The sequence below is a fragment of the Amia ocellicauda genome, chromosome 1, assembly GCF_036373705.1.
Source record: "Amia ocellicauda isolate fAmiCal2 chromosome 1, fAmiCal2.hap1, whole genome shotgun sequence".
Taxonomy (NCBI): domain Eukaryota; kingdom Metazoa; phylum Chordata; class Actinopteri; order Amiiformes; family Amiidae; genus Amia; species Amia ocellicauda.
Genome location: NC_089850.1, coordinates 41006396 through 41026508, shown reverse-complemented (window position 1 = coordinate 41026508; position 20113 = coordinate 41006396). Strand labels below are relative to the sequence as shown.

The following is a 20113-nucleotide window of genomic DNA, read 5'->3' as shown; positions in this document are numbered from 1 at the left end:
GAACTGCATATTGACACCCCACTTTTGTTCTAATTTTCCTATTTATTTATTTTTAATCTGTTACTCTCAGCTTCTACCCATTGTCCTGGATGTCTTTAGCAGCCTCCTGGTTGTCTTTACCTGTTTCAATCTGTCGTAGTCGAGACCTTCTGTTGGCACCCCATTGGCACTCAGGGACCCAGCTGGCGCAGGTGTGGACTTGGGTCTAAGCAACAGAAGAACACAGTAAGAAAGGCATGCTTTACAATTACTCCCACACATCAGTGTAACTTTCCCTCAGGATGAACTGCAAACATACAAGACATCACAGCTCCACATACATAGCAGTTAAAGCCAAGCTGTTTGACTATGAGTACACACCGTTACACTACAGCCATACCTTTTTTTTTTTTTCTCCATTAGCTGAATCAGTCACCAAGACACAAACACAAAAGGTGTATGTTAAAATGGGTGCAGCTGGAGAGCCTGTGTGTGAATCCACCCCCTCCCACCCTCGGACCCCCAGCTTCCACTAAGCACCGTGCCTTTTTAGCCCCCTCCATTTTGTCTGGATTCTTTGTTCTGCAAAATCAGAATGGCTCCACTCCGAAGTACAAATATGAAGGAATTAATATTCTAACTCGACCTGCGAATAATGGCGATGTTTTATGCCACTTTTTCAAAGGCGGCATGCCAACAGTAAATCCATATTAAATCGCTGTCTTCCACCAGTTGAAATGAGAACAAACGATATCCAATTTATAAAATAACCCAAAACCATTACAAAGAAGCAGGACAGCTGTCCAGACCACCGTAGTTCTTGAATTTTAATCATTAAAATGCATTTGAATCCTGATAAATGCTCATTACAGTGCCTCCCAGTCGTCTCAATATACTGCTACTAACCAGATTATTGGTTCTGTCCTGAACAAATTATGGTGTATAGGATGCACTAAACATTCATACCCCAGAGAGTCATCACCATTAGTACAGAGTTAGACCTCCTTTTCCTGTCCGAAGAGCTCATTAATTATTAAACTTAAGTCATTCAGCTTGTGGGGTCATATTCTGACATCCCATGTATCCTGGTTTTCAGTACTACTTTGACAGAAGAATGGAAGCGATACCAGCTAACCCCTGCATCATGCTCGATCTATGGGGCTGAAAACAATACATTGTTTTTCATAAAATGGGACTAGGGTTCCCACATTAGCCCACATTTTGAAACCTATTAAAAAGCACTGCATTTAAGGATAAAAGGAAAATAACTAATGTTCTTTTCAAATCAAACGAACAGCCTGTGTTCAGAGTACCAAGTGGCAGTGGCAGAGTACCAAGGTCCCACCATTAGTTAACCACCATCACAGACCTTTGTCACAGGATGCCTGACCATTATCAAAATTGACAGTGAAAATACCAGGACCATATCAGTTAACAGGATTATAATGATAAAACCCACATCACAGGAACATTTCTTCAATCAACACAGTATTTCAAAGTGCACCCACTGGAGTGTGAAAGCGCGAAAGGGACGTGGGGAACCGGGTCTCTCAGCCACTCCAAAAAGCTGACTCAGGGCTCAGTGTGCCAATGTCAAACATGCAGAGACGAATATAGAAGCCTCACACACTCATGCACCTTTGTTATTGAGTCAGCCGAAACAGTGACGCATTCCAACAAGGTAATCGCCAAAAGAAGAACCATAAATTACTTTATTTTTCTTACTTTATTTTGACAAGAGCTAGAATCTACACAGGAAAGAATTGCCTCCCTGGAATGAGAAGACATGCCAACTGCCTTTTCATAAAGTAAGCAGGACTTCACTTTAAAATTCACCTCTGATTTTGAACAGCTTGCTCTGGCTTATGCATGTGAGTGGGCCATCGGGAGAAATAAAATAACAATGCAAATGCTTAATCTACCATCATGGTACATGAACAAATCCTGTATTAAAATATTGTTTATGATGCGAAACAATTTAGTCAGCTTGATCTTCAGTAAGCACTCACACAGGTCTGCAGGATCGAATTCATACACAAGATTGTATTCATTGTATGTTTAAAATGTACTAGTGTCTGTACAGTAAATAGCACCCTGGCTCAGAGACACGTTTTTTGAAACCATGAACTACAAAATTATATTTCTATCCATTTGATAGCAATAAATTGTTGTGACTTTCAAGTATTTTATGTTCCTCATCATAAACTTAAGACAATGTTTGTATTTTTAATTCCCATCTTCCTATCTGCACAGAAACACTAGAATCTATCAACTCACCATCTCAAAACACTGGCTTACCATTGCATTGATTGCACTGATACAAAAAAATTACATTACTAATTTATAGTAAATCTGAATTACTAGCTTCACCTCAGGTTTTGATGTATCCAAATTCTCACAAATGTCACTTTCCCTGAACAAAACAAGTTTCTCAATTTCTGCAGAATACAGTGTATTAACATTAATATAGACGATAATAAATAAAGCGTGCCTATATGTTTCGAAGCAGAACTAAAACATGCCATCTCAGTCTCCTGCTGTGGACTAACCATGGTTTACACAGACACTAGAATTCCTTGATAATATTATGCACAGCTGGGTACATAAACTAGTATTTTCACTCCTACATTTCTGTGAACTCCTAACACTATTTCTGAGGAAGCTCAATATTAAAACATTTAAGAATAAAACATGTAAATGGTAATACACTGACATCACAATAAACTGAACTGTAAGCGATGTTCATAGTTAATTATCCCTCTATTGTGCAAGAGCATCAACCAGTTCTTACAGTAATGATGCACTAACCTCCAATCTGGCAGGCTGGTAATTACCTTGTTAGAACACTTAATTTTTTTTATTTTTTAAAGGCTGCCCCCCACGGAACACTGCCAACACAGCATAAATACATTCGTCAAACTCTACAGGTTTGTATACCTGTTTAACGAGTCAAAGAACCTGTTGTCAGAAACCATCTGATTTCTCCATGGCGATTCCCGTCTGTGAGAGTAAAAAGACTAGCTTTTAAAAGGCCAGGCCTGTACCCACAATCCAACACCAATCAGCTCCAATCTGGCATTTGGGGTTCATTAATGGAGGCCTTTAATTTTGTTTAATTCTTAAAATGTAAAACCTATTTTTCCAGCAATAATAAAATACCTGAAATAATTTGTTACATTATAACATATATTTGAAAGATTTTAAAATATGATGTTTCTAATACAAAAACAATAATCCTGAATGAACGCAACATTTAAGAGCAGAGAGGTAAGTGAAGACTTTAGTACTGTTAAACGCTATGACTTCTATGGCGAGCTGAAACATAACAATATGCCATGCTATCCTGAGGAAAGTGTGGCTTGCAACATCACATTTTCAGCAGCCAGAGCATGTTAAGAAAGCCAAATAAGCAATATAGGCAGGCTATAAACATTGCTTTGCCCCTGCACTGCTGAAGGGAGCCATTTACCTCCGAGTGTTGTAACTCAGGACACCCCCCCCCCCATGGAAAGCCACTGTGTCCATCATCTTTCACAAGATGTTCTACAGCCCGAAACTGGGACCTCCATTACTCAGATGGCCAACTGTCTTATTTTTATACAACAATGTTCTTGTGACGAGATCTTTGTGGAGGCATTAGTGTTTAATCATTACCTTGAAATAACAGGCGATTTGCTACCATTCATTGTGTTACTGCGTTCCCAAGGTTTTCTGGCCATATCTAAATAGGAATAGAAAGGAGTTAGTAAATCCAAAATGATTAGAATGCAAAACAGTGTAATAGGACGATAACCAAGACTCTCAAACATCAATGGCTGCAATTCAATCTACTGCTCAATAACAACCAGAATAAGACATCCAAGTTATTAATACAAAATACAAAATTACTCAAAATAATCAGAGATATAGATGTAGAGATTTTTTGTTTTGCTATCTAAATGCATTTATTTAAGTATATTAAAATAAAGAAAAGCCATAATATGTAGCTGCCTTTGAGAATATGACGGGAGAAGCCTGTATGCGAATCAGTCAGATGTGTGTGAATGTGTTGTTCATGCGCTGTTTCCATCCCCACCTGGTGTTCCTGACGCAGAGACTTTTGGAGTGGATGGCTCGGCTTCATCCTGTTGATAGGGGAGAGACTGGTAAATATAATACTTAAAAAGAACTGAAAGACAAAACCTCTCAATTGTACATTTGCTCCCCCAAATGTTTATTGCATCTATGCATGATTCCAATCGTACTGTGTGGGCTGGCCATTCGAATTCATCTTCAAGCAATGAGACTTTTCATCTTTGTTTTGAAAAGCAAGTTTACAATATAAAATGTATAGTGTTCACATATTTAACAAATTACACAGAGCATAAACCCCGACTGAACTCCCCCCTCATGCTTGTGGTCAGGTCTGCACCCACCTTCTGCTCAGGTTCAGGCGTTGATCCCCTTTCAGCGATTCTTCTCCTGCACACAAATGGTGAAGGAAAAGAAGGTGAACAAACTGCTGTCATATAAAGTTAATATTTACTAAATAATGTGGTGTTGATAAGACCGGTGTTGGTTAATCCACAGTGGTAAATAAGAAGGAAGTTTGTATAAAGTGATGTGAAATGCAGGCAAGCAATGAACTGCAATCCTGTCTGTGTGTAAAACTGTATAAAGTATTCACACCTTTAAACCTTCTCATTTTCTGGGCAACTGGACAGAAAGGGGTCATAGCATACAAACTATCTTCCCATTCCCCCACACTGTATTTTCCCTGCTCCCACTGTCATGTGATGTGCAATGCAATGAAGCACAGTATCACCTCCTGGCCAGCAGGGCGCTCATCTCTTCCATCAGTCCTCCCCCTCCCACAGAGAGGGGCCCATTGCCACGGGAAGTTTCGGCCTTGGCGGCTGCGGCGGGAGAGCCCACAGCGACGGGGGCAGCACTCGATGCCTCTTCGCTCTGGGAGGAGAGTGCAGATCGGGGGGCTCATCACTTCAGGCTTTGCATTGGACATAATTACTCACGGAAAGTTGAGTACTTCGGTTCAATATAGATGAAATGGTGATGCACAAAATTGCTTAGATCTAGATCAAATCAATTAGGATGCTAACAATTTCTTCATGTTTAGAAACAAATATAGCACATCCCGGATACTTATTTAAAAAAAAAAAAGTTTGTTTGTACGTGTGAAACGCAGAGATGAAGTTGACAAGCAGACAAAGCTATACCTCTCTCTGAAGAGTAGGGTAATTCAACAACTTCAAGTCAGCAACAAAGAAGCTAATAGATAAGTCCTGTGAAGGTGTGAAGTGAAAGGGGGCCTGTGGCTCTCCTCACCCTTGGCACTTTCCGTAGTTTGGCTCCAGCAAGGGCGGCGGCCAGGCCAGCCAGGGGGCGGTTCTCCTCCAAGGCCTGGGAGAATCCACCAGGTGGGAGGGGAGGGGCGGGCGGAGGGGTGGGCGGAGGGGCTTGTCCGGGTGGGGGTGGGGGAGGGGGAGGACCGGGAGGAGGAGGGGGTCCTGAAGCAGGGAGAGAGGGAGGCAGGGGAGGAGGCGGCGGTGGGCAGGGAGGGGGAGGAGGTCCAGTTACTGGAGTCACAGTGGAACCGGGAGGGAGAGGAGGTGGGGGAGGGGGAGCAGGTGGCCCCTGCACTGCATCTGTTTTGGATGAAAAGGAGATTTAACTGTCAGGATCAAATTTAGGTACCCTTTCATAAAAAGCTGTGTCAGGAGTACTTTTCTCCATTGTCTGCGGTTTACAAAAAGCACACAGAGGGGCCAGGTTTCGAAATATTGCTGTCTCCAGCACAATCAACAGACTTCATTACCTTCTCTTTCTTTTTGTAAGTGTAGGTGGTGTAATCATGGCCTAATTCGACTGATCTGATCATAAATATGGTCACGGAGACCTTTCCAAACATTTAAGCTAAAAGACTATTTGAACCACTCAGAGACTGGATGCGGCTAAAACTTGAGCTGAAGAAATAAAGATGAACATGATGTGCAGAAGTGCTTCCTCTCACCTTCAGCCCATGTCGGGCACATAAACACCTCTCGGCAACAAGTGAATGGACTTTAACAGCTGAACCACAGAGAGGAAATAATCCTCAAAAGAATAGATATGGCAATTGATGTCTGAATCAGCATTTTTTCTAAATTGTATCCATTTCAAACAAAGGAGATTTGAAAATGTATGTAAAAGTTTAGTTTTCTTTTAAAAGAATCCTCTAGGCACAAATACAAAAAAAAGAAAGATTCCAAGATTGTCATAATTCCCTTTTTGACATGCCATGAGAAAAAATAATCTGATTACTAAACCACACAGAAATGAAGGGCATTAGGAATGAGGTTTTATGAAACAAGTGAACCAGTTATATTTAGAGTTCTGTCCTTGAGTATTTTCAGTGAATTGACTATGTATTCCAGCTCCTCTGTGATGTCTATAGCAGCTCAGTTTACACATTGCTTCAGGAGGTTTTGCTTCTCCTGATCATTTCATGGATTTTCAAAGCAGAAACATGATCATGATCAAATAAATTTAGCTTGGTCATTGTTTTGCAAAAGATCACTTGCCAAAAGTACTCCTATAATTTTATACTGATTACATCCTTTGTTATGTAAAATAATCTATACAATTTCTAGACCGTACAAAACTGATATTTTACAAATGAACATTTTCATTCTAATTTTAGATGCCATCAAATTAAGGAGGCAAATGTAGGGTGAATCCAACCTGTTGACTGAAGTCTGACTTCCTATTACGAATAAAAATAAAATGGAGCCAACAGTGCTGTTGTCATGTATAACAGCCACCAATATTAAGGGGGAAATGTCATGCACAAGAAATCATGTGAATTGTATATTCTTCCCTTATATGGTAACTTTGCAAAAAGAAAAAACAAAATAGAAAAAGTGCAAATGTCATCCCACAAGTCTACAACAAAAGAGCATTTCTGGTTTGCCTAAGTTATTGTAACTTCTGTGTCCTTGGTTAGTGTAAAACCTGACAGCATTCCCTGAAAAGTCACAATATGAACACATCCATCTGTGTGTACATTCTTGTCTAGTTAAATACACTTCACATGATCAGTGCAGTCATATCTTGCATTAAAAAAGGAGAATTAAAGTAGATCACAGCAACTGTTTCACTACCTAATGCTTTACAGCTGAATTCTCAGTGACACCAGAAGACAGACCGCAAAAATCTTAAGTTGTTTGCTCTCACATGACAAAAAACCCCAAACACACCATGTATTTACACAGCCATCTACTGTCCAACTCCTATACCTAAAGCTGGCCATGTTTTATGATCATTGTATCTCTTTAAATGTACCTTTTAGAAACCTGTTTGATCACTGTCAATCTATTCCAACTTAAGTGGAGTCCAGAATCAAGGATAAATCAAATGTGACATACTTTATATGGTAATGTTCATGGATGCACAAACATAACTAAACAGTATGACTAATGATGGAAATGATGAAATAAAATCACGAATCATAGAAAACCAAAAACAAACAATTAAACATATTGAACTTTTGTTAAATTAAAAGAGGCAGATATTGTCACCCAAAGCCCCATTGTAAAGCTATTGTAAATCCTCCAGCATTCATTTTCTGGATGAAAATGAATTACTTTAGCGTGAATCTGTTGGCTATAAAATATTTGAAATTAAATGGGTGTGTGTTGAAATCTTACCACTGAAGAGCCACTTACACACAATGATTTAAAATATTGCTTAAAATATGGCGGAGACTTACATAAGTCTTTTTTAATGACCATAGTCACAGATTACAACCAATTTATTTAACATCGCCCTCAAGAAACACTGAAAAGGTATCTTCCTACCAAGCCATCAGGAGGCACATCAGCAATTCCTGCAGATTTTAAGCACAACACGGTGTCATTTTATTATATCATCTACAATTCGCTTTGGGCACCATGCTTTATTTTTGCAACTAGTTTGAACAATGACCAATAGGGACCTTCTCCTCAGCTGAGCTTGGCTTTGCGAGAATAAACCTCTCCTGCTGATTAGTTCATTAGTATGAGGAGGTGGAGAGACGGACAGAAAAGGCCTTACCCGGCTGGGTGTGAGGATCAGTGAGCAGAGAGGCCGCCGGCTCTGGAGCACAGGGGCTGGACTCTCCCAGCACAGAGTTTACAGAGTGTTCAGCGGAGGCAGGGGAAGCTGCGGAAGGAGAAGGGAGAACAGCAGGCTGGGATGAGGGAGAGCACACAAGGGGAGTAACGGGGGACATGGGAGATGCTTGAGAGGAGGAGGAGAGGGTGAGAGGGGGCAGGGGTGGAGGCGGAGGGGGAGGTGGAGGGGGAGGGGGCTGGGCGGACACTGGGGACAGGATGGGGTGCTGGGGGGAATCTGATTGTCCACTAGGAGCAGCTAGCGAGGGCGAGGGGGGTTTCTGAGACAGCGGGCTGGGGGCGGGGATGGGGAGGACAGGGCGCGGGCCGGTGGCCTTCCCTGGGGGGCTGCTGATCATAACAGGAGGGGATGGAGGGAGGGGGCTGAAGTTGCTGGCAGACCAGACGAAGGCCTTGGTGGACGGGGGAGCAGGAGGCTGCGGTGGCGTAGGGGGGGGCGGTGCAGGGTGCTTGTTGATGGGCCGGGGCATGGTGGCATAATGGGGCAGCACAGGGTGGAAGGCAGAGCCCAGCGAGGTGGCAAAACGGGAGGCGGAGTGGCGCAAGGGCGGGGTGGGGGGAGTGGTGGTGGAGGTGGAGGGGTGGGAGGACGACATGGGGGAGGACACTGCTTTGATGTAGGAAGGCGGGGGGGCGGCAGGAGGCTGGCAGCTGGAGTAGTCGGGGGGCGGGGTGGTGTAGAGGGTGCACTCAAATGCTGAACACGCCAGACGAGAGGACAGGAGGAAGGAAGCGGTGGCCATGCAGAAGGAAAGAAAACAGGAGAGAAAAAAGAAAGAAGGGGGGGAGACAGCATGAGAGAGAGAGAGAGAGAGAGAAAGAAAGAGGGGGCAAATGAAGCAAGAAAACCAGCAAAGAGACTAGACCGTATTATAATTTATAAATCAATTCTACAGTTAGTAAGAAAAAGGTTAGACCTTGATACAGAAGAGAAGAAACTGCACTTTGAAATGCCAACAATAGTGTTCATATATTTTTGACAATAAGCTTCAATAAAGTCTAATAAAATGCTAGGGGTGTACATCAGATCTTGCTGGAATAACTAACAGTTTAACTGAATGCTCTTATTTCTGGGTCTCTCTGGTATTACAGCCCTCGTTGTACATTTCTAATCTTCAGCTGGTCAGTCTAAAGGTAGAAGCAACTCATATTAGAAACGACATATTCAATTGACAATTCATTAATGCATCATTTTTCTTTTTCTTTTTTTAAATCAGTTGACAGTGGGACTGTATATATACTGTGAATTAAATGATGGGTTCATCCAAGGCCAGTTGACCTTGTATGTGGAGATGACAGAGGCATTTGGACAAACGGAGTGAACGACTGCAGCAGCCAGAAAAGCACACGCCTTGTTACTGTATGGCAAAGAGACTCTTGGTACAATGAGAGAAAAATCCCCCGTTTGGGTAAAACAGCTAAATGGCAGAGCTGCTGAAAAAAAAAAAAAGCCCTTCCGCACTCGGACACACCCATCAAGAATAGCCCTGTATCAACTGCCCTGCCAAAACCATATGCATTTGATTTATATCTAATAACTGGTTTGCTTGAATCTTTGCTGGATAATAACTCAAAACTCAGAAGACTAGTGAACATCAAATGTACTCTGACTGGAGGAAAGATACCAGGAATCACATTCAATTTGTTAAAATAACTAAATAAAATGGGAAGGGAATTAATTAGAACTGCAAGCAAAAATAAGAAAGGTAATAGCAGGATTCATCCAAGCAACCTCTTCAGATCAGTACTAGGGCACCTGTAAGATTTAAGCCCCAATCAGAGAAGTGGAAACGGGGCATTGCGTTACATAACTGTGTGCGTGACTTCCTTCCGGTGTCAAAGTCTGATTTGATTGTGTCAGCTGCTGAGGCTTAATACTCAAAGCTGCCCTGGCCATGACCCACAGAGTGCTTGTTCATTACACCATCCTACCTTTAACTGCATTTTATGGATTTATATTATGACTTAAATATAAACACATTGGAACAGGTAATTAGTTAAATCACCTAATTTCACTTTAATTAATTCTAGGTAGTTTCACCATTTGTTTTTATGCATCAACTGTCTCATGTAATGAACATCTTACCAAACATATGAATTTTAAATATATCACAATTATTAGTGAACTAACCCCCCACAGTGCTGATGCATGGAGCACACAATTCCCAACTGACTCCACAGTACAGCTGCAATAACTCTCCTGTTAGTGTCCTCAATTAATCTGCAATAGCCTATGTCCTAACAAAGGTAAATTCACTATACTGATTTGTGCTCTGCTTCGTCACACGGTGGTTAAGGTGAATGGGTTGAGAATGCAGCCCTGGAATCATCACATGGCAATTCCACACTGCTCTCTATTCATCGCTGTGCGATTCAAGATCCCTGGGACTGAACATTTCCTTCAGAGGGTCTAATAAGAAACATAAATAAGAAAGTACAGGGCTAGACCAAATCAAAACTTTGATCTACCAGTGAATCACAAAGTACAAACCTGTATCCTATCACATTAACGAATTGTTAAAAGCCACTTTCTACTTTTTATAAATCAAAACAATAGGATACAAATTGTAATTCACAATTTGCAGGTGGATCAAATATTTGATTTGGTGTAGCCCATAGTCTGTAGGCCTGTGAGTTGGGACTACTTATAACTTTTATATCATCTATCATTTATAACATCTTCATTACTAACAGGTGCTCCAACATGTGCTATTGATTTCAGTTGATTTATCAATCACTTTACATACCAGCCTCCTTTCAAAAACAGGGCAGCTGCTACATTCATGGGTTCACTTTTTATTTTTTCCACCAAAGCTGCCTTGCTGTGTAGGAGGACTTCCCAGTTTGATGATAAATCTTTAACTCTCATAAGACTTACTGCTGTTCAGTGTCAGAGTGGTGGAGTGCTCAGAAGGAGCAAAGAACACTATAGGCCCCCTCTTCTTGTCACAACGCAAGGTCACACTACAAACAGTACAGCTAAGGTGTAAGGCAAAGGACAGATGCAGCTCTTGCTCAGAACACTATGGAATCGCAGGCACATGGCAAAGCCACAGGAGTCACAGACTAGTATTCAGACCACAGCACCTGCTGCCCTGCACACACTTGGCCTGAGATCCAAAGACCACATGTGTCAGACAAGCCCCACACACCAAGTTTAGCGCCAGCAGCAGAGTTTCAGTGCCACCCTGTGACAGGACACAGTTTCCACAGAATCCCCAGCTGACTGCACCTCAAACACTACCCACTGCAGGGCCCTGGTTTTGTGATATCCTTTAATGGTCAGAAGACTGTGGACATCCTGGATGTGATCAGGAAGCTGTAGATCAGATGGCGTGAAAAGTACCTGCACACTTACAAAATACTCTACAACTGTACCTCAGAGCAGGCTGGAGAGCTCAGTGTCATGTTACGTGGACTTCTTTGGGCCAGTCCACTCTGATTTCACAGTGCCAACCACTTAAGTGCACAACACTACTGTGCCAGACACATATCTCAATAGCCCACACACTGAGAAACATGACCCACTATAGAAGTCCATGATTGAAACACTGTTATAATGATGTGCTTAATTAACATACCACTCCACTGAATCTCAACGTTAAACCTTCACAAATAGCCTATAATTAAAAACCATTCTATTTCAAGCAAACTATCTGGAATGAGCATTTACACACATTTCCCCCAAACAGAGCAAAACTAAAACACAGCAGTTGTCAAAGCATTTAATTAATGCAAACCTCTGGCTATTGAATCTTTTACTGGATGATGCCATGCACACTCCATTTAACAAAAGGATTTATAACAATAGCAATAATCTTTTAAATCTGCTATTGAAGTACCAATCTGAGACACTGGGCCATGCTGTGATACACATTATATTGTGTCAAATAGTACAGGCTATGTCATGGCTACATTTAATCAAAAACCCAAAAGGCTTTACTCTGCCTTGTTGTGTTGCACTAACCTACCTTTCGCTGCAGTGTGTCTGCTGGGCACATTTTACTGACCGTCCAAGTTTAAAACATTGTATAAAATGAAACTCATCCTGGAGAACAGTTTCAATTGACAAGGGGTCGGGGGTGATCTTGCTAATTTGCCCAGTGATTCAGGATCGACTCTTTCAGAGCCCTCAATACACAAGCTGTGTACTAATGAGTTTGGAATTTGCCAACAGATGGGCAGAAAGCAGGAAAGGAAAATAATGAAATTATGCTAATGTCTGGAGTGCGAGTAGGGCAGAATCACTGCCATGTCATCTTGCCAGTGTCAGGTTCATTTAAGTGTTTGGTACACGACTTTCTGAACTATTCACAGGGGAGTTTCCCTGCAGAAACCCCGCCGATGTTGAGCAACTCTCATCTGCTGCACGTCTGCCAAAATCTGTCCAGCTCGGCAAAGGAGACTTCAAGACACAGATGCCATTGAAACACTCTGTAAAATACAAGGAGTGTGGCGGGTGCCTACCAGCATTCGACATGCGGCGCTCTCTCTCCCAGTCCATCTGCTCCCTGTCGAGCTGCTCCTGATGCTCTTTCTCCAGCCGCTCTCTCTCCAGCCGTTCCCTCTCCAGCCGCTCTATCTCCAGCTGCTCCTGCTCCAGTCGTTCCCTCTCCAGCCGCTCTCGCTCCGCACGCTCCCTCTCTGCACGCTCTCGCTCCAACCTCTCTCTCTCCAGCCTCTCTCGTTCCAACCTCTCTCTCTCCAGTCTCTCCCGCTCCAGGCGTTCTCTCTCCAACCTCTCCCGCTCCATCCTCTCCCGCTCCAGGCGTTCTCTCTCCAGCCGTTCTCGCTCCAGTCTCTCCCTCTCCAGGTCCTTCAGACGCTGCTGCTCTTGCAGCTGCCTGGAAAGCAAAACAAAACACATACAAATACATAAAAATAGGCAATCTTCACTATTTTAGGCCGTAACAGCTCCCTGAACACTAACCCTAGCCAACACCAAGAAGCCAAGCTAGGCCACTACAAACCTACACACTATTGCACTTTAGTCAGTAGAAAAACAACCGCAATATTAAGAAAGTCAAGTTTAGTGGGACACTAAAGACCGTTGCCACTAGATCCGATCATCTAAAAAGTTGACCGTCAGTTGCAGTTAAAAATGCAACTAGATACATAGCCATTCCCCTTCTTGTGCTGGTGAATGCATGGTTCATTATTAAAACTACTTATCTGAAAGTGCAAATCTTTGTAAATAACGGAGGTCACTTTTGTGTTTCTAGGAGAATTCTAGCTACATCAATAAGTACTATTCATGCCAAGCTCCTCTGCGATAGCTTGCCATTTATCGTCATTCTATATTTTATTTTTTTGTTTTGTTTGTTTTCTCCCCTTTACATATGTAAAAAAAAAAATCAGATGCATCAGATCCAGTGTGATTTTAACCCAGACTAAAATGTAACCCTAATTTTATGTTAAATTTACACATTTTAGGTGCTAACAGCAGCCTGAACCTCAAGAATACACAAAATTTAAAATGTTATATTTATATACATTTATATACGAATTCTAAGTTCTCATTTTGAATCTTGATTTTGTTTTCTTGAGATGGGCATTTTCAGTTCACAGAATGTCCAAATGAACTAGCTTAACACTCAGGCTGCATGATATTGAGATTACTTATTCTGAACCATTGAACATGCTCACTCATACTGAAAAAATATAGCTACAAAACAATTCGGAGACTGAATGCCAGTTATGTGAACCTGTGAGCAGACCATAAGTAGCCAGTAGAGGGCAGCAACATCCTGCAGCAAAAACACCATCAAACAGGTCTTGTTTGAAAAAGCACCCATTTCTCAATAACAAAATGTTAGAATGATACTCTGAGCGCAACTGTCACGTTCATTACAATGTTGTGAAGTAATCATACCTGGCTCATAGTGAACATTGATTAACTTAATAACACCAGATTACAAATTTCACCTGATTTAATATAAATGCTTATTCCTCATTAACCCTTCAACAACTTTCTAAAATCAAGTCTCTACATTTAATTTACATCCCTTCGAATACATGAAACCAATGCAGAGTGACCCTAACTAAACCTTAGGAGGAGTTCAACGCTCATATACACATGTGCAGTATGGCTGAAGCCCAAAATGCTGACCCCTCATTGCGCTTTCCCCAATAATATTAAGCATTAACTCTGACCTTATGTGCAACACGGTATTACACTAATGACACAGCAGATCTGAAATAAATTCATAGAGGCTCTGTTGAGATTAAATCAAAAGATAGGATTTGTTAGGATTTTTGCACGTGAGCTTAACAGCAAGCTGGCCACATCTCAGCCCACATCCACATTTGTACTACTACTAATAGTTATAAAAACTAAGTAGACTATACAGGCTTAATAACATGCTCAGTTCCAGGGCCTATGGAAAACATATTACTGTGAATTTGAATGTGTACCGAAACAGCTGGAGTGTAAATCAAAGAACGTCATCAGTGGAATCTGAGGCCTGCTGTGTAAACTGTGTGTCAGTTGAATGAGCTGGAAGACCAAATGCGTCTCTGATTGGGCTGGGCCTGCCTGGTGTACATTAAGTGATCAGCACAATACAGTGTTCAGCAAGTTTATATTGTCCATCAACCTCAGTCTCGCTAAGCTTCATGACTTAAACGTTGATGGATCCGTTCTATATTTACATAGACGTGGTGACTGGCAAGGCCAGAGTCGTAAACGCCAGTTTCGTTCATGATTTAAGATTCTGACTCAAAGTTGACCTTTTAGGAAACTTATGAAGAGGAATGGATTTTAAGATATGAAAAAATGAATTATGAATTTAGCAGAGAGAGAGAGAGAGACACAAACAACATTAGGGGGTTAGGAAAATCTTGTCCAACAAACATGTTACAGTGATTTGAAGAATCCATAATGTGGATAAGAGAATGTACTTTACCAAATATTTTCACATTCAACATCCTGAAAATAACCTATAAAGTCAGCCAATAATACTGCTTCAGAGCCAGCAGCCAAAACTGGGACCAAAATAACCCCAACTGAAACAGAAGGGACTTCAGGAGGCTATGTTAGGAGACGCATGAAAAACTACAGTCCCATGTCCAACCTAGTAAGCAGTCAGGCAGATACTTTAGGGAAAAGTCTGATAAAGTTCTACGATCAATTGCGTACTGATTACCCAACAAGAAATGCGGTCTGAAAGAAGTCTGCTTCTTGCCCTCTTTTCTTAAGATCTTTTGTTAGTATGAAAGTCAATATCAGCAGCAGTTTTCAAGTCTAAATCATCCAACATAATACAAAGACATAAAAGGCAACTAAGTCACATTTCTACCTGATACAATGGAACATTTTTAAACAGTGAGTCCTGTAGTTAACATTTGGAGTAGGGCTGCCAAGCCATGCTGCTGAATCATTCGGTGGAATCCTGCAAGAATCGGGAACATTCCGTGCTCAGGGTCACTTAAGACGATAGGATTTGAGCCGAGCTGCTGATCAAAGGACTTGCTCTCCTCCTGGAATGTTCAGAGGGAAGACGGCTGTCCTGCCCTGCAGAGGTTAGCTGCCTTTCCTAAGGTTTCTGTACTCAGAAAAAAAGTATGCATGTTTGTGTGACATATGGTATCCGAAAGACTGTGAAACAACTAATTATGGATTTTGCTGCAAATCAGCCCTCCTTGCGTGATACATGACAACTTGAGAGAGTGGGGGAAGATTGATTTCTGTCAGTTTCCATGGAATGGAAAAATCTAATTTATAACAATGCAAAATAAAAAATAAAATAAATCCATTAAATCTGTGCTGGAAATTTTGTAAATGCTAATCAGGGCACAGCCATATCTGAAAAAAAGTCCCAATAGGCTCTTTACAGCAAGACACTATTTGAATCCGAGTCCATTATTAATAGTGAGTAACGGTATCTGACACAAACATTCTCTGGCAGACAAGTTCATAACAGTCCTACATAACAAGAAACTCTATAGTTTAAAATTAGTATCCTCTGTAAGCATACAACCAAACAACTGCAAGCTGTCAGCCCCCAAATCAACAGTAACTGGTCATGTGTATGGATTGTTTACAAACAAAGGACCAGCAATTACAGATTTTTAAAGATACTGTCTAATACAAAGGAATGTTTTGCCTCACCTGCTGCCTGTTATAATTATGAACTAGACTATCAGAGTCAAGCACTCATGTAATCATACATGTGTTTGAGCTGAGCAGTAACTACACTTCAGACAAATGCACACAAGTATACATATTTACTCTCAAAATAATGTATTAAAGTTGTTAATAAAACAATTGTAAACAACTTGCAAAATGGCAAAAAGTTTGCTAAAAAGACTGGTTTTGAAAGGAAAAGCTTATCATGGCAGCAGCTTTTGCCGTGACAAATATGAAAAGTTTCAGTTAGTAACATGTACTACTGTGTTATTCCTTCAGTCTTGCATATTTAATATTCTAGGGATTATATGGTTTTAAATAAACAAAAACACAGTGGAAAGTACACCTTTACAAAGAAAACATTCACACAATGTCCAATTCATATAAAACACTTCTATGTCAGTCTTTGGAAGCTTTGAAAAATAACATGTATGTTTGAATACACAAAAATGGCATACAAAGAAAGTACAGGAAAACTGCAAATTGTTTAGCTGGCAAAGGACAAAATCAAACTTGTCTAAAAACAACAATTAATATTGGTTTCAGGAAACTAGAATATATACTGTAGGAATAGTCCTGTCTCCAGTGAACAGCAGGATCACTTACTGCAGTAGTCTGTCAACATCAGGTCCACTGCTCCTAGACAGTACGACATAGGGCCCCAGAAACATCATTTCACCTAAACTCCAGGAGGAACGACTCTGGACTGAGCAGTCCAAGCCTACTCCAAGTCCCTTAGTCTTACAGGTGACCTCATCATGATAGTCAAAGTCTTTATTAAGGCTACTTGCTCAATACTCCTGCGACTCTCCCCTCACATTATTCAGTGTTCTGTTCCACATACTCAGTGGCTGTAGTCAAGAAGTAATCCTGAAGGAGGTTAAATCATGTTCCAATAAGTATTAAATGACCTAATAAGAGTGGGCATGTTTTAAAATGGAGGGGATGAATGCCATGAAAAGGATGATGAAAACAGACCAAACTTCATGACCAGATTAATCTTCAAAAAATTTTTTAGCCGTTTGCAACACCTGCTTTTTTTTTTTCTCCTCCACACATTTGCAGCGCACACCAGTACCTATAGTTGGCAGTGATGACAAGCCAATAGGAAAAAACAACATTTGAAACTCTCTACTCATCTTTTTAAAATGTGTGGCTAAAATTAGACAATGTATTGAAATAATTCTAAGCAGTGAATTTATATATGGTAAAATAAGTATGTGCGAGGCGATATTAATATTTTTCATATCGGCATTTGTATATTATATGTAGTTCATATTATAGTGTGTTTATATACAGTACTATGCAAAAGTTTTAGGTAGGTGTGAAAAAATGCTGTAAAGTAAGAATGCTTTCAAAAATAGATGTTAATCGATTATATTTATCAATTAACTAAATGCAAAGTGAGTGAACAGAAGACAAATCTACATCAAATCCATATTTGGTGTGACCACCCTTTGCCTTCAAAACAGCATCAATTCTTCTAGGTACACTTGCACAAAGTCAGGGATTTTGAAGGCATATAGTCAGGTGTATGATTAAACAATTATACCAAACAGGTGCTAATGATCATCAATTCAATATGTAGGTTGAAACACAATCATTAACTGAAACAGAAACAGCTGTGTAGGAGGAATAAAACTGGGTGAGGAACAGCCAAACTCAGCTAACAAGGTGAGGCTGCTGAAGACAGTTTACTGTCAAAAGTCAAACACCATGGCAAGACTGAGCACAGCAACAAGACACAAGGTAGTTATACTGCATCAGCAAGGTCTCTCCCCTGTCTGCATTGAAATTTCTGCCTGGGTTTCCAGATGTGCTGTCCAAGCTCTTTTGATGAAGCACAAGGAAGCGGGCAATGTTGAGGACCTTAGACGCAGTGGTTGGTCAAGGAAACTTACTGCTGCAGATGAAAGACACATCATGCTTACTTCCCTTCGCAATCGGAAGATGTCCAGCAGTGTCATCAGCTCAGAATTGGCAGAAAACAGTGGGACCCTGACACACCCATCTACTGTCCGGAGAAGTCTGGTCAGAAGTGGCCTTCATTGGAAGACTTGCAGCCAAAAAGCCATACCTCCGACGTGGCAACAAGGCCAAGCAACTCAACTATGCATGAAAACACAGGAACTGGGGTGCAGAAAAATGGCAGCAGGTGCACTGGACTGATGGGTCACAATTTGAAATATTTGGCTGTAGCAGAAGGCAGGTTGTTCGCCAAAGGGCTGGAGAGCAGATAGTTATCCAACATACAATACCATCAGGGAGGCATCTGATTGGCCCCAAATTTATTCTGCAGCATGACAACGACCCCAAACATACAGAGACAGTCATTAAGAACTATCTTCAGCATAAAGAACAAGGAGTCCTGGAAGTGATGGTATGGACAGAGCCCTGATCTCAACATCATCGAGTCTGTCTGGGATTACATGGAGAGAGAAGCAACTGAGGCTGCCTAAATCCACAGAAGAGCTGTGGTTAGTTCTCCAAGATGTTTGGGCCGACCTACCTGCCGAGTTCCTTCAAAAACTGTGTGCAAGTGTATCTAGAAGAACTGATGCTGTTTTGAAGGCAAAGGGTGGTCACACCAAATATGGATTTGATTTAGATTTTTCTTCTGTTCACACACTTTGCATTTTGTTAATTGATAAATATAACCTATTAACATGTCTATTTTGAAAGCATTCTTACTTTACAACATTTTTTCACACCTGCCTAAAACTTTTTCATAGTACTGTGTATATGTATATATGGGAGAGAGAGAGAGAGGACACATGAGTGGGTTTTTAATTAATTTGGGAAGTAAGCAGTTAAATTTAGACCAGTGCCTTCCATGTGACATACTGGGCAAGGCTGAGACACTGAATGCATTTTATTTTAGCATCTTTGCATACTGGCTGCCTAACCACCCCTCCATCTTTAATTAAAATATATATTATATAAAATGTAAAATAAGTTATCTTCTTATTTTAAAACACAGAATTGAGGTGGATTATAGGCCTATTATTATTATTATTATTATTAATTGATACTTGTGGTTAGCACAAGCTCACCATGTTATCACATTTAAAAAATGGGCACCATTTACTATCTTAGAGCAGTGGCTTCTTTAGACATTTTGCAAAAAATAAAATTGCATATTGACTTTTCTCAGGTTCTCTTTAATCTTTTGTTCCCCTAAGGGGACATGTGACTTCAGGATGTGATGGTGAAAGCAGATTTTCACTGGAATCTTGTTTTCTGACTTGTTACCAGGGGAACAGTTACTAAGGGAATGAAGGCAAAGGGTTTGCACAAGAATGGCTTCCAATCACAAGTACAGTTTGAAGGCTGAATACAGGATCTGGTTTTAAACAATGGGCAAAGAAAGTGATAAAGCACTGCAGAATTATTACACACTACACCTCGAGAGTTTTAGTGTGTGTGTGTGTGTGTATATATATATATATATATATATATATATATATATAATGTATATGAATCACTATCACTGATTTACAGAAATGGACACACAGCAAGCACAGCACAACAACCACCTATGCCAGCCTGGGACAGAGAGAGAGAGAGAGAGAGAGATTCAGTTCTCATTTGAAAGGCATGACAAAGAAAAACTATATATGCAGAGTTAAATGAAATATTAAGCCATGGAAGTCCAAGAATTATACAGCAATACAACCTTGAAGTACTATTCTTATAAAATACAACACGGTTTTGAGACCCTCTTGGTAGCCCCTAAATGTCCCTAAATCTTTTAGTACACTGCTAAAATCATTGTGAGGCATTAGTTTTTCAATTTGAGTGCAAGTGGCACTACAAAGCAGGAATACATTTAGCAGATTATTTCTCCTGGTGGAAG

General features: G+C 40.8%; 1 protein-coding gene across 9 annotated transcripts in view; it reads right to left on the bottom strand.

Moving 5' to 3' along the window:
* The window catches only part of enah (ENAH actin regulator), a 109788-nt gene that overhangs the window by 4680 nt on the left and 84995 nt on the right, over window positions 1-20113 (bottom strand). For 5 of the 9 annotated variants that reach the window (XM_066705244.1, XM_066705224.1, XM_066705207.1 and 2 more), the window contains 9 exons: window positions 12597-12973; window positions 8050-8157; window positions 5305-5624; window positions 4784-4926; window positions 4395-4440; window positions 4055-4103; window positions 3634-3700; window positions 2917-2979; window positions 121-205 (listed from right to left, as the gene is read on the bottom strand). In XM_066705244.1, the coding sequence (XP_066561341.1) occupies window positions 121-205; window positions 2917-2979; window positions 3634-3700; window positions 4055-4103; window positions 4395-4440; window positions 4784-4926; window positions 5305-5624; window positions 8050-8157; window positions 12597-12973 (1258 nt within the window). Of the gene's footprint in view, window positions 1-120; window positions 206-2916; window positions 2980-3633; window positions 3701-4054; window positions 4104-4394; window positions 4441-4783; window positions 4927-5304; window positions 5625-8049; window positions 8158-12596; window positions 12974-16863; window positions 16959-20113 lie in introns of those variants that run through there. The other 4 variants (XM_066705275.1, XM_066705233.1, XM_066705215.1 and 1 more) reach the window with 4 other exon arrangements.